This window comes from Petaurus breviceps, unplaced genomic scaffold (assembly GCF_028583685.1).
Source record: "Petaurus breviceps papuanus isolate PSGF00001 unplaced genomic scaffold, PetGlider_PUasm1.0 90822, whole genome shotgun sequence".
NCBI lineage: Eukaryota > Metazoa > Chordata > Mammalia > Diprotodontia > Petauridae > Petaurus > Petaurus breviceps.
The window spans coordinates 6,520,385-6,545,443 of NW_027187351.1; the positions used below are offsets into that span (position 1 = coordinate 6,520,385).

At 37.8% G+C, this 25,059-nt stretch overlaps 1 protein-coding gene across 1 annotated transcript in view; it reads left to right on the plus strand.

Moving 5' to 3' along the window:
• Positions 1–9,869, plus strand: part of LRRC1 (leucine rich repeat containing 1) — a 184,856-nt gene extending 174,987 nt beyond the window's left edge. Inside the window, exons 12-14 of the mRNA XM_069070632.1 lie at positions 2,478–2,650; positions 4,463–4,599; positions 7,419–9,869. Of these exons, the coding sequence (XP_068926733.1) occupies positions 2,478–2,650; positions 4,463–4,599; positions 7,419–7,577 (469 nt within the window). The 3' untranslated portion in view covers positions 7,578–9,869. The remainder of the gene's footprint in view (positions 1–2,477; positions 2,651–4,462; positions 4,600–7,418) is intronic.
• The last annotated feature ends 15,190 nt before the right edge of the window (positions 9,870–25,059 follow it).

The window sequence follows — 25,059 nt, forward strand, 5'->3', positions numbered from 1 at the left end:
TGAGGAAGTCACATTATTTCTCTGGGCCTCAGTTTCCTTATCTGTAAAAATGAAGGGGTTGATCCAGGTGATTTCTGAGATTCTTTCTGGCTCTACAGCTGTAATTCCCCTCACCACTTCCACTGTGATTCTTAATTTTAAAACACCGATCCATCCCTCTGATTGAAGGAAGTATTTGACTAAGTCTTTGCCATAAATTCCATGACTCTTATGATTAACAGTTATGCCTTTGGAGTTTCTTTACTCATTCAAAATAAATTTGTAGAGTAGTTGGAAGCCTGGAGGTTCGTACTAAATTAGTTTTCAAAATGTATCACGTCTTACAGAGAGAGAGAGAGAGAGAGAGAGAGAGAGTGTTCATTTATCAGTTAGACCTGATTGAGTGAATAGGTAGAACTGGTTTGCTGTTGTTCCCCAAAACTGATGCACACACATATGTGTTTGTTAGACTAAGAGTAAAGATCTATTTCTGCTTTTGGCCCTTCTGTGAACTGCATTGTGCCCTTGGGCAAGTAATATTACTTCTGGATCTCAGTTGCCTCATATATATTTTTTGTTTTTAAAATGGGGGTGGTAGTTTAAATGAATGAACAGATAAGAAAAGTTTACTATGTAGTGCTTACTATGTAAAAAGCACTTTGCCAAGTGTAGGGGATACAAATAGAAAAGTAAGATAGTTCTTGCTTTCTGATTGATCTTTGTTTATTTTTTAAAATAACATGTTTTATTGATTTCCCTACCCCCCATTTTTTATATTGCTGCCATTTCCCCAATGACTCTTCCCCAGTAGAATCCTTCCTTGTTAACAAAGACAGGAGATTATCTTTAAAGATAATTGTAGCCCTAAAATTTTTTGAGTGTGTTCATGAGGTCTATGTGTAGTCAACTATCCCCTAAAATATGAGACAAGAGAATTGACCTGAGGTTACTCTAAAATGCAGACTACTGAAACAGTGAAGTGGTTAATGGAAACTTTGCCCTTAATATATGTTCAAATACTTGTTTCAGTAACAACTTATGGGGCCGGTTAGGTGGTACAGTGAATAGAGCACCGGCCCTGAAGTCAGGAGGACCTGAGCTCAAATCCAGCCTCAGATACTTAACACTTACTAGCCTTGTGACCTTACCTCCAATTGTCCTGCCCTTCTCCCTCCAAAAAAGCAAAAACAAACAACCAAACAAAAAAAATCCCAACTTAAAAACCACATGTATTTATAAGCAGGGCTAAGACACATCACCCCTCATCATCTTTCATATCTGCTTGATGCTGTTAGAGAAGGGCAGTGACAAAAAACCAAGACCAGAAGCTTCCTGAAGCCACTTATGCCAAAGCTGCTAAAGTTTATTCTACCACTAGGATATTCCTTTTCTAGACAGAAACCCCCATAAATAGCTTGGAACTTTCCCTCTACCCCACCTTCCTTTCTCTTCCCTTCCCTCCTTTTGCCCCCTCTTCTCTTTTCTTCTCCTCCTCACTAAGCATTTATTAGGTATTTACATTGTACTATGTACAACGTGGTGCTGTGCTAAGTGCTAGGAATACAGAGAAAGGCACAAACATAGTCCCTATCCTCAAGAAGCTCCCAATCTAATGGAATAGACAACATGCAAACAACTGTGTGTATTATATATGTATGTATGTATGTATGTATAACACATGTACATATTTGATGTAAATTTATTGTAAATGTAAATTTAATGTAAATTAGCTAGTCTTAGTGGGGAGACGATAGTTGTGGAGGTGGGAAAGGGTGATAGGAAGGGCTTTAGGAAGCCCTCTGTGTGGGATTTGAGCTGAGTCTTGAAAGAATCTAGGAGGGAGAACATTTCAGGCACAGGGGACAGACAGTGAGCAGGCACAGTTGGGAGAGGGAGTGTTGTTCTCTTTTCCCTTTCCTTTTCCCTTCTGCCCTTTTCCTCCTCCTTTCCCTTGACTTCCTTCCTATCTCCTTCCCCATCTCATTTCCTCCCCTCTTCTTTCCTTTCCATTTTCCCCACTTCTTTTCCATTCTTCTCTTTTCTCCTCCTTTCCTTCCTCTCTCTTTTCCCTTCCTCCCCCGTCCCTCTTTTCACTCATACCCTCATTTTTCCTTTCCCCATTTTTCTTTCCCCCTTTCCATTGTCTTCTTCCCTTATCCTCCTTTTAGCAACTTCTATGGCAAGACTTATAGTCTGGCTAAATCTCCTCTTTCTTTCCACTTGTCTTGGGTTGCTGATGAGCCCTGAAATAGCTCAGAGGTGGGTGGAAAATTGAGCAAAAGGTTCTGTAGATTACCACCTAGGGAGACTCTAACCCTGAATAACTGGGCCAGTACTCTGTCATTGTTTCGTTGAAACTTGGCTTGAAGACTTCTCCTCACTCTTGGGAAGCTGACAGAGTGGCCCTCTACTTGTTTTTGTTTTGTTTAACTATTAGGAATTCCTTAAAATAATTGGTTAAAATGAAAGTCATAACTTCAGTGTTTCCTTTAAATCAGATTACTGCATCTGCCTTTATCCCTGACTAACTTGAAGTTGAAGGCTTTGTGGCTGTCTGACAACCAATCCCAGCCCCTGCTTACGTTCCAGACAGACACAGACCATGAAACAGGAGAAAAGATTCTAACTTGTGTTTTACTTCCTCAACTACCTTCTGAACCTACTTGCCAAGGTAAATATAACTTAAGCATCATTTCCACATTGTCACAGGACTGAGTAGGATGAGTAGAATGATCCTGCTTCATCCTGTAGCACTCTTCCAACATCTGGGTCTAGTGGGCTGTATAATCTCAGGTGTTCTTCTGGGATGAGTCCCACCTTCCCTGAAGTACATCCCTTCCTTGCTTGTGAATGCCTTAAGTCCTTTAAATGGAGGACAAAAACTTTCATTCTGGTATTAGGTATGAAGTTTAAAAAAAAATGTGACTCTCCCTAGGAGATATTATCTGGTGACAAATTAACACTAGATTTTGGTAGGGGAAAACTTAAGAGTACTTAAGCATAGAAAAGAATTAAGAGGGAATAAATATTTTAAAGCAAACTGGAACCTTCCAGAGCTGCCTCTTTAAAAAAACATTTTTGCATAGGGCCTGCATTACCTCTGTCAACTTAGTCATGTAGGCTCCTTATAAATTTAGGTGAGTTGAGAGCTATGGCACATGTCTGTATTCTCTGCTACTGGATGCTGAGGCTGGTGGATTGCTTGAGCTTGGCAGTTCTAAGTTGCAATGGGCAAACCCAGTTAGCTCTAGCTCAAATATGGTGATCCCCTGGATGTGTAAAGAGGGGATAATCGGTCCAAGTCAGAAACAGGACAGGTCAAAGCTCATGAGCCAATAAATGGCTGTTGTTCTTTCAACCTGGTGATACAGGGAGACCAAGTCTCAGATAATAACAGATTATAACAGATAATTCAGGTAATAATAACTTAAGGGAAAGAAGTTAGATAGTATATATCCTAAAAGAAAGTCTTAATATCTGATATCTGTGTAGCTAGAGCAGCACACATTGGGCTAAAAGATTTTACTGAGTTAACACTCAACTTTGGAGTTCCCAAAAATGATTCTATATGTAGTTAAAGTAGTTCTGTGGTGATATTAAGCACAGAATTTAGTGAACATATGAAGAATTATGGATTATTTGGTGTCCTAGACTTGGAGTCACTGTGGTGCAGTGGGTATATATACCAGAGGAGTCAAAGGATTTGGTTTCAGTTCTTGACTCTCCTCCATATTACCTGTATTACCTTTGGCAGGTCACTTATTATCTGTGGGCCTCAGTTTCCTCATCTGTAAAATGAAAGTATCAGATTCGGTGACCTCAACAGTCTCTTTTTATAGCCCATGGTCTTATGAGTTGGTATCTCAATATCTCATTTTCCTCTATAACATTTCATAGTCATCTGGCCTTGAGCAAGTTAATTAACCTATTACTTTCCTCCTTATTTATGACATGAGGATAATAGGAAATAACTTGCAATACAAAAGTCCCAGTCTTATTGTGAGAAAACCTTTTTTTCCCTTTTTTTTTAAATTTTTGGAGGGCAATTGGGGTTAGGTGACTTGCCCAAGGTCACAGGGCTAGTTTTTATGTTAAGTGTCTAAGACCGGATCTGAACTCAGGTCCTCCTGACTCCAGGGCCTGTGCTCTATTCACTGCGCCACCTAGCCGCCCCAAGAAAACCTTTTAAAACAAAATTATAAAGGGCTATATGAGTATGCTATAATTCTAAGAGTGAGGGGCAGTCCTTGCCCACTCAACTAGTTTTAATTTCTAATGTTAACTGAACAGTTGAGAAGGTGCTTTGTCCTCCTTTCAGGAGTTATTTGCCATTTCAGAGTTAATGATTTGAAACCTGTTTTCTTTTACACGGGCTAGCCTTTTGAGTCGAGTCCAATGAGGAATGTAGTGAATGTGTGGAAGGCAGTGACCGCCTGAGTTGAAAAGCTTTTGGTTTAATGTGCTTTTTTTGTCATCCCTACAGAGAACTTGCCCCGCTGTGGGGCACTGGAAAGCTTAGTCAATGAAATGTCAGACGAAACGTGGAATGAACGGGCTGTCAACAGAGTCAGTGCAATCCGATTTTTAGAAGACGAAAGAGATGAAGAGGATAATGAAATGGTATGTTGTTCAAATGAACAGTATCTCTTGGTACATGTGGAGACTCAGAGTTGGAAGCTAAGTGGCTAATTTTAAAACAATATCTTTCATTTTGGCGACTTGGCAGTCATTTTTAGGGAACAGCTACAGTCTACGATTTTTTTCATGATGTGTTTTTATTTTTCTCTTCTCAACACTACAGTGCTGCTTTGTAAAGTAGTAACTTATTTTTAATGTCTATTTTTTGCTTATTTCACCCTTCATAGCAGTTCTTTCTACTCTTGAACCATTTGGGTTTTGATTTCCCCTATGGCTCCCAACAAATGATGGGCCCTTTTCACTTTTCTCCCTGTAACCTAGACCATCTTGGGAGAGTTCAGTCTTATTTCATTAATCCTGCCTCCTGTTATGCCAAGTGCCTCTCCCTCCTTTCTGTGATCAATTTACATTGGCTGTAGTGTAGAGTATTCATAATTATGGTAGAATTGGCACCTTACTCAGTAAGATGAATAAATTGCATTGAAAAACTCCTGTTACCTATATTTGTGCTCAACAAAATCACCATTTAAGAGTTGTTAGCAGGATGTGCAGTCTGTTCTCCTGCATGGATTGGCTTTGCCTTCATCACTGATTCATTGCTTTTTGTTCAATGAGGTTTGAAGGAGCAGTGTTCTGAGGGAGAGGAGAGGAAGACAAGGGGGAAGGGAATAGTATCATATAATTATACATAGCACCTACTATATGGTGGACACTATGTTGAGTGCCTTACAAATATTATCTCGTTTGATCTTCTCAACAACCCTACAGAGTAGGTACTGTTATTATTCCCATTTTACAGTTGAGGAAACTGAGATAGACAGAAGTTAAATGACTTGCGCAAGATCACATAGCTAGTGTCTGAAGCTAGATTTCAACACAGGTCTTCTTAACTCCAGGCCTCTTGCTGTCTCTACTGTACCACTTAGGTACCTTTGAGGACTTAGAGCCCATAGATGGCTAGTAACAGTTTTGAGTTCTTTTTGTGGGTGCTTGGTCATGTTCTTTATTATAAAATGAAGATCATAAATTCAATAAGAAACGGTGTAAGACTTGGGTTATGGATGATGAACTGAGATAACAGCCAAAAGAAAATATTTCATGAACATGTTAGCTTTATCTTGTGATTGTCTAGGTTAGTAATTGTTTTATTAATAGTATCTTCTTTTCCAATAGCCCCATTTTATTGTTACTTTAACCCCATCTGGCTATTTAGAGGTCTTGTTTTATAGTGGATAGAAAGCTAGCCTCAAGGACAAGAGGACTTGAGTTCAAGTTCCATTTCTGACATGTACTGGCTGTGTGCGTCAGGCCAAATCACTCAACCTCTCCATGATGTAGAGAGCTCTCTACAAGTTGCAAAGAAAGTGCCAACCAGTATTGATAGGAAGAATATCCTCATACAGGAATTCTTATATCAGTGAAATTACAGGTCTGCTGCCTGTCTATCTGGCTGTTATTCCCAGCTTCCAGGAAATGTTCTTTAAAGGTCATTGCTGCTGTTGTTATTTGAGTTTTTAAAAAGTATGTTAAAGTGTTATTTCAAATAACCTTATAGAAATAATTCATTTCTCATACCCTTTTACATAATTTTTATTCTGTGGCCTTATTGGTAGGTGACACAGAAGATAGAGCACTAGGCCTGAAGTCAGTAAGACTCATCTTCCTGAGTTCAAATCTGACCTCAGATACTTACTAGTTGTGTGACTCTGGGCAAGGCAGGGTTGAAAAACAGGGTTGAACCCTGTTTGCCTCAATTTCCTCATCTGTCAAACGAGCTGGAGAAGAAAATGGCAAACCACTCCAACATCTTTGCCAAGAAAACCCCAAATGAGGTCACAAACCTTCTGACATGACTGAATAATAACTGAACAACAATATATATAATTGTTTCATAGGTAAAAACAGTTTCTCACTCTAAGTAATCCAGCACACTCTTAATTTGAGCCTGAAAAAAGCTTGCAATTGACAGTATAAAAAATAGTTCCTCTTATCTTTCCCTATCAGAAGTCTAAGGAAGGATGAGAAGCCAAACCCCATAAAGTACCATAATTCTTAATTTAGAAGTGTTTCCTCCTTTAAAGAATTCTTTTCTTACTCTTCCTCCCATTACCCCCATCTCAGTCAATGATTTTACTGAGAAAACTTTTCTCTAGTTTTAAAAATTCATTTAGCATATATATCTGAGAACCCAGTCTATTAGATACTCTAGCCGACCTGGTTTTTTTCTCCTCACTAGTTACTTTTTAACATCTCTTTTATTCTTCCAGCAAACTTTTCTTAACTGACTGGTCTACATTCCATTAATTGTCAGAGAGTTGTTGATAAATGCAGTTAGTGATGAGTGGGGTGGGGCTGCATTTCATTTCACCATTAAGTAGATGATATTTGGCATTTTATAAAAAAAGTTACTGATATCTTTTGTTTTTATATCACCTAGATTTCTCTCTGTCTCCCTTCCCACTCTTAGAGAGCTACCTATTTTAACAAGTGGCTAAAAAGGAAGGGGAAAAAAGATCAGCTAAATTAACCAGCACTTTAAAAAATTAGAGTATCTTATGCAATGTTCCATGTCCATAGACCTCCTGTTCCTCTATGAAGAAGCCCAGGAGGTGCCTTTCATACCTCTCCTTTAAGGCCAAGCTTTGCTATTATAACTTCACAATGTTCAGTTTTGATTGTTTTGTCATTCTTTTTTTTTGAACAATGTTTAAGTGCAAGTGCCTTAAAAATGTGTTGTTGGTTTTTTTTTTTCCTTAAGAAAAAAATAAAGACAAAAACTCCCTCTGCTGTTTGTTTTTTAGAGAACACTCCTAAGGCGAGCCACTCCACACCCAGGAGAGTTAAAGAGTATGAAAAAGACAGTGGAGAATTTACGGAATGATATGAATGCTGCTAAAGGACTGGATTCAAACAAAAATGAGGTCAATAATACCTTTGACAGAGTGACCACTTCTGTGTAGAGCTTCACCTCCAAGTTTTTACCTCCTGTGTCTTCCCCTGCTGTTGAAATGGTCCTGTCTTCCGAGGAATCTCTTCCAGCCCTTTGTCTTAACCAGATCCTGACCCATCATCTCCTTGTACTGCCTGTTGGAGGGTGCTGCTGTCTCGAAGGAAGTGCCTTATACTAACTAGTTGTGGCACCAGTAATCTCCAGATAATATATTTTTCATGGATTTTGGGTCACTTTTAATGAGTAGAATACACTACTGTACAGCTTCACTTGTCATTGCTGTCCTATGTTGGGAGAAGGAGGGATTTTGATCCCCTCCCCTGCAGTCTGGGATATTTTAGACCCAGGTATACTCGGACCTACTGATGAGAGATATAGTTTTATGTGAAAAAAAAAATACTTTTTTAAACATTTTTGGCAGCTCAGATGGTGTAAATTTTAAAATTTTGTATAGGCATTTCATAAGAAAATTATGTATTTCCTTTTTTTGTTGTTTTATCTGGAAAACGGTACATATTTTACTATTTGTGGGGGGGAAAAGACAGTCCTGAAGTATTCATTTGTATTCGTACCACCCAGTTGTGCCTTACTGTGTGTCCTGTTGTATGTCAAGCCAGTCCTAAACAATGACATCCCTAAGCAGTGAGATTAGGCTGGGGGGGGAGTGTACTTTTTTTAGCCACATGTGTCTTAAATTAGCAATCTACTTGGGTTGGTTTTTTTTAAACCAACAAGAGGGTAGGGAGCTATCAAGAGGGACTCCTGAATTGTACATGATATCTATTTGATCACTTGAGAGATGAACCCACAGGACTAAGCTCCTTCTGTATGATTACTTACACTTCAAAACTTTACACGGAGACAGTGTCTTAATTGTTCTAATGCAGTGGATTTGCTCCCACTGGTGAGGCTTGTACCATTTGTATTAAAGAGAATGGAAGAGGAAGCACAGTAGGAGACTGGTTCAGATCACATTAGGAGAACAAGTAAATATGACACAGAGGAAAGCATGATGCTATTGAAAATCGCTTGAGAGGTTTTATATCCAGATATAAAACCATAATAAAGCAGAAACCTTATAAATATATAAGAGCAACGTTGGTGTCATTATGAGTGCAATTTAATTTGAAAATCGAGTTTGTTGGGAAAGGTAACAAAATGCTACAAAAATATTTAATAAAATAGTTGTATTTTGAGGCAGGCAGAGATAGGGAAGGGATGTATGTGTATGTATATGTATGTATGTATGTGTGTGTTGTGTGTGTTTTTGTCTGTTATTTTCTACAATTGGTGTAAAGGTAATGAATATTTTGACCACAACAATTTGTAAAATGGCTTATCACAAGAGATTGTGATGTATATCATTCACCTTGATGAAATCATAGCCTTTTGGAAGAATTGAAGGGTATATTGTTTTTGCAGGGGTAGGGGATGGGGAGAGGGAAGGGCAAATGACATGGGCTAAAATTAAGGTGAAAATGAATGCTGCAAATTGCTAAAAGGTCAGTGGAATCAAATCATCTCACTAATGAAGTCAACTCACCCTGAACAGTGATACCCAACAGTTTTTGAGTGAAGGAATCAAGGTGTGTTTATTCAGTGGGCTGCAGTTTTCTCACAGGACAGTTATTTGGTTTTGTTCTTATAAAAAGCCATTTTCACTACCTAAGACATATGTGGTTAGGAGTTAGGCACCTTTGGGAGTTGCATTATTACTCTCAGGCAATCAGGTCAGCACCCATTAATGTTCATGTTAATGCATGATCTCTGGGCAGTAGGGGCATGTGACTTCAGATTTCTATTGGACTAACTGACCAATGTGGATTCTAATCTTGGATTCTTAAGCAATCTTGTTCCAACTAATCTGATGAAATACTAATTTTCTTCTCCCATAAATTTCCTTATTATTTAATCTGACTTTATAAAGGTCTTTTAAAAAAACAACTAAGTATTTTTTGAATTTCTTGTAGTACTCTGGCAAAGAGCTTACAGGCCATTTCTGCGCCCCACTCTTGGAAAAAGGTTTGAAGCTTCTGCGGTGCTGTGTACAATGTCTACAATGTGTACAATGCTGTGTACAATTGTTATCACTTTTCCTTCCAGTGGATGAATAGAAATTATTGGTCAAATGCAAGTGGACAACTTGTGTTTTGGCTTGTATGGTTTGAAATCTGTAAGAATGATGTCATGAGCATGTTGTTTTTCATCAACTGATCAATTTATTTAAAAAGAAAAATCATTTTAATTCCAAAGTTATTTTGTTTGTTTTGTTTTTTAATAAAAAAAAATCTACTCTTTACTACTTATTGAATCATGGCTACAGTAGAATGGAGAAGGATGAGATCTTTCTAATTGTTGATTTAAACTTTTCAGACAATTTTATGTTGTACTATATTTATCTTCTCTCCTATTGGGAGGGAAAGGCCAAATCTACAAAGGTAAATATTTAGTTGGTCTGTGGCTATGACTATCTATTGCACGAGGAGCTGAAAGCCCTTGGAAGAATTAAAAAAAATAGAATATGTAGTAGTCAACTAGGCAAGAGTTATAAGGAAAATATTTTTCCTAAGATGACATATAATAGTCAGTCTTAAGGATATAAGGCAGGCAGGAGTGAGAGCCTCTTTCATTGGCTTTGACTAGAATGCCAAAGATTCCTCACATCTTGTTAGTTCAGACTGTTATGTAGCAGTTTCAATGGCATCATTCTGTCTCTTTAGCATTTCCTACAGGAAGAGGAAGAGCAATAATGTGTGGCCTAAAATGCTTCCTGGTTTTGTGCAGGGGAAAGGTGTGAGCAACCAGAAAAGGCGCTAGCATTCCGCTGTCTGTTAACCCTGCCTATCTTTATCCCCCATTTACATGGAAGGAAGTAGCACCTTCATGCCAACCAAACAAACCATCTAAGGAGATATTACTACACACATTAGAATGAGTGTTCTTAACCTATTTGCAGTCTTGTATCCTTCTGGCATTCCAATTAACCCTGTAGATCTCTTCTCAGAATGATCGTCGTGCATAAAATAAAATATTTAGGATTATAAACAAAGCCAATTACGTCCAAATATAGCTATCAAAATGTTTTTTTTTTTAAGTTCACGGAACCTAGGGTAAGAACCCATACATTATATGGTAGAGTAAGTAAAAATTATTAGTGGAAATGGGGCCAGGAAAGAGAAATGCAAGCCAATGATACATTTGCCCTAGATACATACCATCTAATTGTTTTCATTCTGGAAAATTCAAAAGCAAAGGCTATATAGCTTCTCACCTTTTCCTTTTGTCAAGTTCACTGTGTCAGGAGGCTTACTAACTGTCTTCAAAGTAAAATATTCTAAATGGAAGTTTGCCCACTAATTTTGTACAGCTACCCTTTTGCCATCTCTTGTGAAATCTACCATACCTAAGGAAAAAAAAAGACAATCCATAATGAAAAAATGAAAAAAAAATATCTGGAACTGACAGGAAGTTCTCTGAACAGGCAAATCTCAGCCTTGGTCCAGACACTGACACTCCTACTATGGGAAAAGTTAGTGACCAGTATGGGGGATGGTTGTGCAACAAATTTATAATAAGGGACTGTGTATTGTGCAGATACTCATTAGTATAAGGAAAGAGTGTCTGCAAATTAAGAGGTGATTGTCATGAGGTATTCAAAATCTCCATTCAACCATTGGTATTAGCCAACTTTTATGAAAGATGTTCTCAGTGAAGCCAAATTAACAAGTTCAGTTCTTATCTTCCTTTTTTTTTTTTATTTTGGATGCCAGGAAAACCTGAAGGAAGAAAAAAAATTGCCTTGCTAGAAAAGGAAATGGCCTGGATTAACCATTAAAATGAATACTCAAACACTAAGTGATTTAAAATGTAAACAATGAACTGTAGCTTAGGATGCTTACTTGCTTTGGGAAACAGTTTGAAGACAGTTAGTAAGCCTCCTGACACAGTGAACCTGACAAAACGAAAAGGTTAGAAGCTCATTCTGAGAAGAGATCTACAGGGTTTCGAACTGATCTATCTATCCAAGCAGGTCGACATGCTCTTTGGTTCCTCCCTTTGCTTCCTGAACATTATATTCTCAAGGAATGTAGGTTATAGAATAGCCTTGCCAAAACATAAACAGGAAGTTATTAAAAAAAATGCTGTTACACATTCTAAAGATAAGGATAGGATCTGGACCTGGGATTTCAATATTATTAAAAAAAACCTCCTGGGTGAGTAAATAAGCTCAATGCAAGTCAGTACCTCTGCCGTTTCTAGTCATAGAGAGTTACCTAGATCACTCAAGATATATGACTTGCCCAGGATCGTATACCTAGGATATGTCAGAAGTGGAATTTGAACTGTTCTTCCTGAGTTCCACTCAGTCCACAGACATTTATTAAGTGCCTACTATTTTTTAGACACTGTACTAAGTGCTGAGGACACACGCAAAAAAGGCAAAAGACATTCCCTGATCTCTAGCACTTCACAAGCAAAAAGGGAAAGACAATATACAAAGAAAGTGAAAAGGAAGAGGTGGGAGGGGAGAAGGAGGATGCCCAGCCCAGAGGCAAGATAAAAATTCTGGAGTCTGGAGGGAAATGAATTGACTACTCTGGGCACTCTTCTTAAATGGGGGAGTTTAGGAGGAGCTCTCTAATGCCCACCTCCAATCAGAGGAAGAAAGGGGCTCTTGGGGCAAAAGTACTGAGGAGGGTGTGAATTTCAGAACTGATGTAATCTTGCAGTGTGATGAGTAGATTGTAGAATTTCACAGTTTCCAAACCTGTTATGGGCTATTTAATGTTCTGAGTGATCTGTGCCCTTGAGCTCATAATTGATGGCCTTTGCTACAGGTAAAAGTGGTATTTGATAGAATCAGAATGGAATTTGCTGAAGGGGAGCAGTAGTAATAAGTTAGTATTTTTATGTTGCTTTAAGATTTGCCAAGTGTTTTACAAGTATTATTGTGTTCACAGTACTAAGAATAGGTGCCATCATTATTATCCCCATTTTACAGGTGAAGAAACTGAGGCTTGGGGAAGTTTAAGCAACTCAACCAGAGTTAAAAACAGCTAGTAAGTGTTCAGGTCTTCCTGACTCTAGAGTCACTAGCCGCCTAGCTGCCTAAGTAAGAAGAGGGACTGGGTCAACCATATAGGTAATTTTGATTATGTTTTTGAGCAACTACAATCAACTATAGAATACCCCTTCATACTTCCTCCTCCATCTTTATTACATTGACTTTCTTTCTCCTTCTGGAGTCCAAAGCCATGTTGGAAAGAGAAGAGACAGGGAAATAAGATCATTCCCATTCTATCTCCCAGACATGGCTACTTCTTGACAAGGTGAACACTCATGGGGCAGTATTTAAGTGAAAACTGATATTTTTTTCTTTGACATAAAGACATCAGTTATGTTTTACTCTCCATCTATTTTTTTTTCCATTTCATTTCTCCCCATTTCTTTTATTTTTGTGCCTTTCCATCACATGATGGAAAGAAAGGAAGCAATCGATGGTCATGAGGGAAGAGAGCATGGCTTGATCATCTCACTTTCTGCTATTTTTCTTCTGGTAATATCTTTTTTCCCCCTACATAGTATTAACCAAATTGTTTTACTTTTAATTTCTTTCCTATCATTTTACTTTCCTCTCCCTTGTCTTATTCTTACTTTGAAAGCTTTCATTGCTTTGGGATCTGTTCCAGGAAGGACCCGAAGATACAAGAAACTGATTAATCAAGAGAAACTGGCTAAGAGCCAATTTCATTTAGGTTTTATTTGGGAGAAAAGTATTGAGGAACAATCACTCCATCTCACATGAATACTTTTTAAAATTCTCTTTATTTATTTATTTACGAAAAGTAGACAGCTGGCTGAAAAAGGAAATTGAATAAAATAACGTGATCCAATAGCTTTTGTTTAGTAGCTTTGGGATCAGGCAATGGGCCAGGAGTGTCATGTAATTCTAAACTAAGAGATTGGGGCAGTGACCAGGGAAGGCCTTTTGCCAAAAGCCCTTGAGTTCTGCTGGGCAAGAATCTGATTAGGTTAATGCCAGAAGCTGCTTCTTTAGATGCCTCAGCATTTCTTTCTAAACTCATAATGATAACAGACTAATTTCTCTATACAAAAGCTGTCTTACTGATTCAGAATCAGGAAGGCATGCATTTTGAGTTGTTTTTTTCAGTTACGGGATTTCTGTTGATCTATCCCTTATACTGTTGGGTAGTTGCTCTCTGTGCCCAGCAGGTCATATCTGTGAGATGGCAGGACTAGGTTAGGCCCATGGTCTTACAGCACTAACCAAACCTCCACCCCCACTCCAGTAAAGGAATATTAAATTGCTTGGTGATAAACATTCTGAGAATGTTTCTAGGTTCCCTTTGTGGCTGTTCAGTCATATCCAACATCCCATTCAGGGTTTTCTTGGCAAAGATACTGGAACAGTTTGCCACTTCCTTCTCCAGCTCATTTTACAGGTGAAGTAACTGATGTAAACTAGGTTAAGTAACTTGCCTAGGAACACACAGCTAGTAAGTATCCAAGTTCAGATTCAAACTTAGAAGATGAGTCCTCTTGACTCTAGGCCTGGCGCTCTATCCACTGTGCTATCTAGCTGTCATATTAAACAGTGTGAAGTTCAAGAGTTGAGAATGAAAATTATTCCTCAGTGGGCAAGAATTCATATGTATACATTTCAGTATTAATTAAAATGACAGTTTATCTGGTAAATGAGTTCCCAGGAATAGTCTCAAGATGATTAGTAATAGTGAATAAGTTGTTGGTTAATATAAGGGGATTGAGAATGATTTCTTTTTAAATCTCACTACCTGATACCATAGTGTAGTAGAAAGAAGGGCTGAACTCAGAACTAGAAAACCTGAATTACAAGTCCTAGCTTCACAGTTCACTAGTTGTGTGTCCTTTTGTAAACGAAATAACCTCTTTGGGCCAGTTTTCTTGTCAGAACATTGAATAGTCCTTATACTACCACAGGGTTTTTATGAGAATCAAATGAGATGATATGTGCTAAGCACAGTATTTGACACACCGTATTGTTGTTCGGTCATATCCAACTCTTTGTGACCCTGTGGACTATGCTATACTTAGTTCATGGGGTTTTCTTGGCAAAGATACTAGAGTGGTTTGTCATTTCCTTCTCCAGTGGATTAAGGCAAACAGAAGTTGTGACTTGCCGTGGGTCACACAGCTAATAAAGTGTCTGATGCTGGATTTGAACTCAGATCTTCCTAACTTGAGGCCCAGTGCTCTCTCCACTGAACCACCTAACTTCCTAGACACATCATAGTTGGTGCTTAATAAATGTTTATAGATTCATTGGCAAAGGCCTTTTCACTCAACAAAAGTAACATTTATTAAACTGGCAAAGTTAGGAACTGAGGATACAAAGTCATAAATTGAAATAACCCCTGCCCCTAAGGAGCTTATAGTCTTCTTTGTAACCTTGGGCCATTAGATAAATGAAAACATTCTGAGTAGCCTCTCCCTTTGAAAATGAGTAAGCAATTAAGAATTCTAAATCTATAAAGTTAAGTTACCCTTTGAGGGTGGTTGTTGGTGGTGGAATTGTAAGAAGGGGAGAGTTTAAAAATGATCTTTTGTCTTTTAAAAAGGGATTTTAAAGTTACACAAGTTGCTATTTTTTAAATTTGGAGGCCATCTGGGTTAAGTGACTTGCCCAGGGTCACATAGTAAGTATCTGAGGCCAGATTTGAACTAAAGCCCTCCTGACTCCAGGGTAGGTATTCTATTTTATCCATTATGCCACTTAGCTGTCCCTGTAAGTTCAAAGGACTTGGCAAATGCTACTTTTTAATTTTTATTTTTAGTAACTATTATTTAATCAAAGTAGGACAGTGAAAAAGTAGGACATTAGGATATGCATAGGACATAAATTCAAAAACTGACCCTACTTTTCAGTTTCCAGACATTTACCATGTTATTCACTATTTTCACCCAGTAAGAGACTAGACTAGTTCCCTAGTAGAAATGCAGACCAATGCAATCCTTTGTAACATTATATACAAGGTTGCCCCAAAAGTTGTAGGGCATTTTCAAACTATTAAAGTTTTAAGTCACACTGAGACTTTTGGGACACCTTATATATGTAATAATTGACTAGTCAATGGAGGATCCATTCCTTGGAGCATGAGGGTTTAGTAAGTAACAAGATGTGGTCAGCTCCTCCATTCCACATAAACAGAAACTCATTTCGCCTCTAGTGCCTACAGGAGGCAGGTAAAACTCTGTAGCTCAAGAGAGTAGCTTGTGTGAGCTTCATTGAAAGCCTGTGGGATAGCCTTCACTGAGCACCAGAGCTTTTTTTTTTTTTAAACCTGCCGGATGCTTGTGGGTAAATGTTTGATCCTGTCTGGGTTCCCTGGGTAGGAAGTCAATACTCCATAGGTTGTAGGTGTAAGAGGTTGTTTATTTAAACTTCTCTCTCTCTACAGCTTGGGAAAACAACAACACACCTACTTGTCTGGGCTTAGAGTGTTCTTCCTTGGTTTTTGTTCTTTCTGCCCATCAGCCTGGAGGCTTAATGGGTGTGGCCAGTTTCGGGTTGCATTTGAGGTTTCGAGAGAAAGGGCTGTGGGCTGGGTCTGTTTAGGTTTGAGTTTGTTTTGTTTTTTTAATCGTGGGATTTTCTTTTTTCTTTTTATTTTGAGGGAGGGGGTTATAATTTGTAATTGTGAGAGGGCCAGTGAACTCATTTGCATGCTCACTGGGTGATAATTACATGTCTACCTTGAGTCTCCTGGGTCTGTTGGCACATAGGAAGATCTCCACCAGCTCTCTGCCTGTTATGTACCTGAAGTTCTGAAGTGTGGGAATAGCACAAGCTACCTTGGGACATTGGGCTGGATGCCTTAAATTGCATTCTTCTGTTTGGTACCTAGGCTAAGCAGCAGGCTGGAAACCTAGGGGCACTCAGCTGACCTTTTTGGTCTTCCTTCCTTCCTTCCTTCCTTCCTTCCTTCCTTCCTTCCTTCCTTCCTTCCTTCCTTCCTTCCTTCCTTCCTTCCTTCCTTCCTTCCTTCCTTCCTTCCTTCCTCCCTTCCTCCCTTCCTCCCTTCCTCCCTTCCTTCCTTCCTTCCTTCCTTCCTTCCTTCCTTCCTTCCTTCCTTCCTTCCTTCCTTCCTTCCTCCCTTCCTCCCTTCCTCCCTTCCTTCCTTCCTTCCTTCCTTCTTCCCTTCCTCCCTTCCTCCCTTCCTCCCTTCCTCCCTCCCTTCCTTCCTTCCTTCCTTGCTTCCTGTTAAATTATTCCAATAGTATTCCAGTTAAATACTAAAACTCCAGATGAATTACCCTTCCTATGTCTAAGCTTCATCCCATTATACACTGCTCCAACAGACAGTAGTAATATGGATGACAGCAGAAAGTATGTTGTATGTTTTTATGTTTGTTTCTGCACTCTTCAGCAAATCAAACTGGAGTAAAACAGTCAGTCCAGTGCATTCAGTATGCCAAGTAGTAAGTGAGCCCTAGCTTTGGAGTCAGAGTATCTAGGCTTTAATCCTGCTTTGACACTGTGACTTTGGGTAAATCACTTTACCTCTGTGGTTAATGGTTCCAATCCCTTATCCCCACTTCATTTTTCAAATTAAGTAGATGGCCTCTGAGGTTCCTTTTAATACAAAATCTGAATCCATCTATAGAGACTGACAGCTGGAGAGGACCAGTAAACTTACTTTCTATTTGAGTTGTTTGGTATGAGGTTAGTGCTTTTGAGAGAAGTTCAGGACATTTAATCCCATTTCTGATGATAAAAACATCTCAGTTTTCCTTCTTCAAGTTTTCCTGAAACTTGTGCATAAACAAACCATGTAATAATAATAATAACAATGTTATGATAATAATAACTAATATTTATACCGCACGTTAAGGTTTTCAAAAGCACTTTACATTTGTTACATCAGAGATGTCAAACACTCAGCTCCATCACAGGTGGCCTACAACACCTCCTCCCTGGAAGGAACCAGAATAAAATATAATTGGAAATATTTAACAAAACAAATAAAAATACAATAGAACATAGATAATATTAATGTGGTTTTCCAAGTCATCGTGTCACCCTCAGGTTTAGTGGCCCTCATTCCTACTGAGTTTGACACCACTGCATTATATCATTTGATCCTTATAGGTAGGAGCTATTGTTATCCTCATGCCCCAACTGGGTCTTTGAATAATACCTAGGAAGAAAATTGTTACCTCCCATGGGAGGCAACTCGATACAGTGGAAAGAGGGAAAGAAGAAAAGGAATAAGTATTCATATAATGCCTGCTATCTGCCAGTCACTGTACTAAACACTTTATAAACATGAACTCATTTGATCTTCACAACAGCTGTGCTAGATTTAGAGTTGTAGGACTTGGGTTCATTTCCCATCTTTGTCTCTTATACTATCTGTGTGATGCTGGGCAAGGCACTTAACAACCCTGTATCTCAGTTTCCTCATCTGAGATATGAGGGGTGTGGACTAGATTGTCTATAAGAGACTTCTTAGCTCAATATCTATGATCCTATCTTTCATGGGATAAAACTTAAAAAACAATTTTTCCCAATTATACATAAAAATTTTTAACTTTCATATTCCAAATTCTCTTTCTCCCTCCCTTTCCCCCTCACTGAGAAGGCAAGCAATTTGATATAGGTTATACATGAACAATTATTCAAAACATTTCTGTAATAGCCATGTTGGGAAAGAAGGAAAGAAAACAGACCAACCCGCCCCCCCCCAAAAAACAAGAAAAACAAAGTGTTTTTTTTTTTTTTAAAGTATGCTTCAATTTATAGACTCTATCAGTTCTTTCTCAGGAGATGGGTAGCATTTTTCATCATGAATTCCTTGCAATCATTTTCGATCATTGTATTTCTGAGAAGAGCTAAGTCACTCAGTTGATCATTGTACAATATTGCTGTTACTATGTATAATGTTCACTTGATCCTGCTCATTTTACTTTTCATCAGTTCACGTAAGTTTCTCCAGGATTTTCTGTAAGCATCCTGCTCATCATTTCTTATAGCATGATAGTATTCCATCTCAATCATATACTACAACTTGTTGAGACATTCCCCAATTGATGAGTATCCTGTCCTAATTCTTTGCTACCACACACACACACACACAAAACTATTATAAAGAATTTTGTACACATCAGTCCTTTTCCCTTTTTAAAAAAAATATCTTTGGGATACAGACCTAGAAGTAGCATTGAAGGGTCAAAAGGTAAAAAAGATAAGCTCAATTTTATGGTTTCTTTTGATTTTTTTAGCATGGTTCTGAATTGCTCTCCAGAATGGTTAGATCAGTTTACAATTCCACCAACAATGCATCATATGTCCCAATTTTTCCACATTCCCTACAAAATTTGTCATTTTCCTTTCCTGTCATATTTATGAGGTACCTCAGAGTTGCTTTAATTTGCATTTTTCTAATCAATAGTGATTTAGAGAATTTCTTCCCTCTGACTATAGATAGCTTTGATTTCTTCCTCTGAAAACTGCTTGTCCATATCCTTTGACCATTTATCAATTGGGAAATTATTTTTGTTCTTATAACTTTGACTCAGTTCTCTATATATTTGAGTAATGATATCTTTATCAGAGGTACTTACTGTAAAAAGATTTCCTCCCAATTTTTTGCTTTCCTTCTTGTCTCCGTTGGTTTTGTTTGTACAAAACCTTTTTAATTAGTATAATCAAAATTATCCATTTTATATGCTGTAATGCTCTTTATCTCTTGTTTGGTCATAAATTCTTCCCTTATCCTTAGCTCTGACAGGTAAACTATTCCATGTTCCCTTAATTTGCTTATGGTATTGCCCTTTATGTCTAAATCATGTATTCATTTTGACCTTATATTGTTATGCTGTGTTAGATGTTGGTCTATACTTACTTTCTGCCAAACTGCTTTCCCGTTTCCCTTTGTCTAATAGTGAATTCTTGTCCCCAAATCCTGGATCTTTGAATTTATGGAAACATTAGATTACTATGCTAATTTACTGCTATATATTGTGTACCTAATCTACTCCACTGATCCCCCACTCTATTTCTTAGCCAACACCAGATTGTTTTGTTGATTACTACTTTGTAATATAGTTTCAGATGTGATATGGCTAAGCCAACTTCCTTCACATTTTTTTTCCCATTGATTCCCTTGATATTCTTGACATTTTGTTCTTCCAGATGAATTTTGTTATTATTTTTTTCTAGCCCTACAAAATATTTTTTGGTAGTTTGAATGGTGTAGTATTGAATAAGTAAATTAGTTTAGGTAGAACTGTCATTTTTATTATATTGGCACAGCCTACCCATGAGCAATTGATATTTTTCCAATTTTTTAGATCTGACTTTATTTGTGTGAAAAGTGTTTTGTAATTGTATCCATATAGTTCCTGGATTTGTCTTGTCAGGTAGACTCCTACGTATTTCATATTGTATGCAGTTATTTTAAATGGAATTTCTCTATCTCTTGCTTCTGAACTTTTTGGGCAATATATAGGAATGCTGATGTGAGTTTATTTTATATCCTGCAACTTTGCTAATGTTATAAATTATTTCAAGTAGTTTTTTAGTTGATTCTCTAAGTATGCCATCTCATATCATCTGCAAAGAGTAATAGTTTTATTTCCTCCTTGCTTACTCTAATTCCTTCAATTTCTTTGTCTTCTCTTTTTGCTATAGCTGGCATTTCTTGTACAATTTTGAATCATTGTGGTGATAATGGGTGCATAGGATAAAACTTCTAATGCAACCAACATACAGATTTTTCCCCATATGGTACAGTGAAAAGAAGTCTATGTAGGAATTCAGAATTCCTGGGTTCAAATCTTAGTTCTGCCCCTTACTACCTCTACAATTACTGGTAAGCCAGTTGACATCTCTGAGCCTCAGTTTCTTTCTCTGTGAATTGAAGGGATTGGACTAGATATCCCCTTCCAATCTAAACTTCTGACCCTACACTACCACTTTTGTTGCCATATCTGATACTATTTCATTGTCAGAGGATTGCTTCCTTAACATTTCTCCTATTTCTAATTGTACGTTTGAATTTCTTCTTCAGAACTCACTTTTCTTAGGATCATCAGTATAAAGGGAGAAGGAAACTAAGGCTATTTAGTTCATCTATTCATTTTATAGATGAGCAACAGAGGCCTAGAGTAATTGTGACTTAAGGTCACAAAGGTAACATTAGAGATAAGATTTGAATGCAGGGCCCTTGACTCCAGAGTTAGTGCTCTTTCCATTGTATCACATTACCTTCCTTTATTAGTCTGTATTGCATTAGAGGGAGTAGAGAGAAGAAACAAGCATTTATTAAGCATGTACAAAATATCAGGCATCATGTTAAGTGCTTTACAAATAGTACCTCATGTTTTATGCTCATGACAACCCTGAAAATTAAGTGCTATTATTATCCTTATTATATTTAAGGAAACTGAGATGAACGGAGTTTAAATGGCTTGCCCAGGGTCACACAGTGTCCAAGTCAGAATTTGAACTCAAGTCTTCCTGACTCCATGCCCAGAACTGTATCCACTGCAACACCCATGATACTTTATACCATCATATGTGTCTTCAAATCCTTAAAAATCTAACTTTGCCATCTTTATACAAGCCACAAGATGTCTCATTCTTAGCCTTTTCTTTCTAAATGGCCTCTCTTTTTCTTTCTCCAAGTTCATAGCACAGTTATATTCCCACAGGATCATCATTTTCTCTCACTTTGTTATTTGTTCAACCTTGAGTCACCATTATGGGATATTTGTGTTTATGGTTTTCAGAATTCCATGATTTTAGACGTGTTGAGCTCAATGTTTTGCTGATAAATCTAGGAAGTTGAATTGACTTCACAGATTGGATTGGAGGTCAGTCCTTGTATTTCTGATAGCCCTCTCTTTCTCTTTTCATTACTATTATTCTCAAAAACAGGAAGTTGCTCTGGGCACTTGGCACTGTGCTGGTGACTTCAAGGAAAATACAGACTAAGCCTCCTCCTCCTTGTCTCCTACCCCAGAGAAGGCAGTTACTTTGAGATTTAATAAATGATGTTTTGTAAACATTTGGCTTGTTTTGCTCTCAGTACTATTGGCCTTTGTACCATTTCCTGTTAGATTTAAACAGAGTTTTGTGTTCTTTGCCACAGTGAGTTGAGAGTGGGAAGATAGGAGAGCATGGGTGCAAATCCTGGTTTTGATACTTTTGACTTGGATGGCCTTAGGCAAGTCACAAAACTTTCTGGGCTTTACTTTCTTCACTTGTAAAATGAATGGTTTAATAGGTCCTCTCTAGCATCCAAGATCCTTAATCTTTGATCCTTGACTGGGAAAGGGATGTAAGGAGAAGAAAGGTAGAAAAGTCTAATTGGAATAAACGATAGAAGCAGAGAAATGATGGAAAGGAAACAGGGGGAGTTTGGAGAAGAAAGACAGCAACAGAGGAGGGGAAAGACTTTGGCAACTTCATACTCTCAACATCACAATTTTTATTTTGACATCTTGTTTAACTGAAATTCTAGGACTCCATGAGTCTTCCATGTGTACTTAAAATGATTAGATAATCCTAGTGATCCCAAGGAGGATACTATTTTCTTGGATGTGTTGAGGAGGGAAGCTACCTTTTATAATTCTACCCTTTTTCTTCCTCTTTTCTAGCTGGTTAGTGCCCTTCCTTCCACTTTAGTCACTACAAGTGATTTGAAGCTTGCAGTCCTCTTGATCTAAGTATCATTGCCATCTTATCTTGGTGCTTTGACTTGGTGATTTCCTTCCTTCAATTGTGTACTTGTTTCCCCTCACATCTTCTCAAAAAAAAAAAAAAAACCCAAACCAAACCACTTATTTTCCCTACCTGCTGGGTCACAAATTCCCTAGTCTATGTCTTTTACAAAGAATTTGACTAATTTAGTAATCCTAATGATTTTGCTGAACCTGGGAAGAAAGCTGTCTGAAGGGGAAAATAATGAGTGTAGTTTGGACCCAGAATATTATATATGTCCTAAAGGGGTGTATGACCCAAGTGGGAAATTATTAACAAAGGATGGTTTGTTTAATTTGTTCTCTTGTTTTAAGAGTATTTAATGAAGAAATTTCTCAGACATCTGATAGGTTTCTGGGACAATACTATCAGTATTGATATAAAAAATCCCAAACTAAATCCATTTCATATTCTTTTTCTATTTCTCCATGTGGGAAGAAAGCAGGCCTAGGAATCTACATTCTTTTCAGCTGTTTGAGGCCATATAGATATAGTGATAATAGACTCATCAAACATAAAAATAATCCCCAGAAGAAAGGTCTAAATTTATATTGCATGTACTTCATAGCAGAATACCATGATTTGGTGGTATTTTCAGAACATAAAACATCACAAGATTAAATTTCATCAAAGGAGAATTCTAGGTTATGAAGAATGGGTATGCAGAAAGAGTATAGGCAATCCATTTTGCATTTTAAAAGTTGCTCTCTAAATTTCCCTGGCATATGAATATTGACTATATCCCAGCATTCATTTTCTTGTATATACAAACCAGCACAATAATCTTTACTCTCATTCTTTGAAAAACAAAAGAAATAAACTTTTGTGTGTGTGTGCTATTAAATCAGAATGGGGAAAAGTTTCAAAAGGTACAAAATTCAGAAACTGAAGATTTGTACTTAAAGAGTAGGGACTGAACCAGAGGCACTTTCAGGTCAATTATGCCCACCCTTTCATTTTACAGATGAGTAAACTGAGGCCTGGAGAGGTTAAGTGACAGTAAGTTGCAGAGTCTGGATTTGAACTCAGGCTCTTGGACTTCAACTCCAGTTCCCTTTCCACTGTAGCATGTTGCCTCCCATTGGATATGTTATTTATTACTAAAACAGAGGATAACTCTCAATATTCTGGCCCTTTTTCTTAACTTTTTCAAATCTGAAGAACTCCAGCCATATTGATTGGTCGGGTTGACCCATGGTAATTTTTCCTTTCATCTTTATTTGAACTGAGGGAAATTCATGGTAAGGTGGTATGTTCAGTCAGCAGTATTGATATAAAAAATCCCAAACCAAATCCATGATTGTGGTCTGCTTCTTAGTGCAAGAATTCTTAACCTAGGGACTATATATGACCTTTAAAAATGATAATTGCATTTCAGTATATTTCCATATAATTGGTTTCCTTTAACTTTAAAAAATTATTCTGAAAAGAGCTCCATAGCCTTCATCAGACTGCCAAAGGGGTCCAAGACACACAAAAAAGTTAAGAACCTCTATCTTAGTATATTTGTCTGACTTGGGCAGCTCCATAGGAATTTGGGGGGGGGGAAAGGATGTTATTTTTCATGATGACTACATGGGAAATGAACAACATGGTAAGAGAGTGAGGGAAGGAAGTACTAATCAGAAAACTCAGTAGTGATGGAGGAATATGTATTGCTTCTGCTCATAGTAGGCACTTTACAAATATTATTTACCCTCTGACTGATTGTCACTAGGGTATCAATTTAGAGCCATCTATGTGGCAAAGTGGATAGAGCATTGAACCTGGAATCAGGAAGACCTGAGCTCAAATCCAACCCTTAGACATAATATTTGGGCAAATCACTTAACCTCTGTCTGCCTCAGTTTTATCAGCTGTAAAATGGGGATAATAATCATACCTACCTCCCAGGGGTGTTATAAGGATCAAATGAGATATTTGTAAAATGCATAGCCCAATGCCTCACATCTAATAGATACTTAATAAAATGTTTTCTTCCCTCCCTCTCTTCCTCCTTTGTCCCTGTTTTCCTTCCTTCCTTCCTTCCTTCCTTCCTTCCTTCCTTCCTTCCTTCCTTCCTTCCTTCCTTCCTTCCTTCCTTCCTTCCTTCCTTCCTTCCTTCCTTCCTTCCTTCCTTCCTTCCTTCCCAGGAGATATTCAGCCTTTTTACTTTTCATTTCCTCTTGGATGATTGCCCTTTGCTGATATGTCCATTAAAAATAACATAGTCCCTGATCTCAAGGGATGGTCAGCCTATCAGCTTCCTGACTAAAGGAAAAAAAAAGAAGCTGGTCACAAGCCAAAAATTTGGTGGTAGAATGTGAATTCCTCAAGGGTAGGAACTGTCTTTTGACTTTCTCTATATTCTCAACATTTACCCAGTGCCTGGTACCTAGTAGGTACTTACTGAATGCTTGATTGCTGACATTGGAAAGACCTTTAACATTTTGCCTAAAGTTAGGTTAGGTGAGTTTTAATGGATTTGCTCTCCATTAAGGTTAATCTAGTTTTCTTGCCTTTCTTGGCAAAAAAGTTTTCTGCTCTTATGTTATCAAATTTCTACCCTCTGGTGATGAGGGTAAAATATGATGCTGATTAGGAGCAATTAGCTGTGCCCAAGGAGATGATGTTTTGTGAGGAAAAGAGAACATAATCTAAGTTGTGATCTGCTGTACTGTGCCAGGTAAATCAGAATTCATGCTTGTCTCCTTGGGGCAAGGCAAGAAAAGCGTTATCGCAAAGC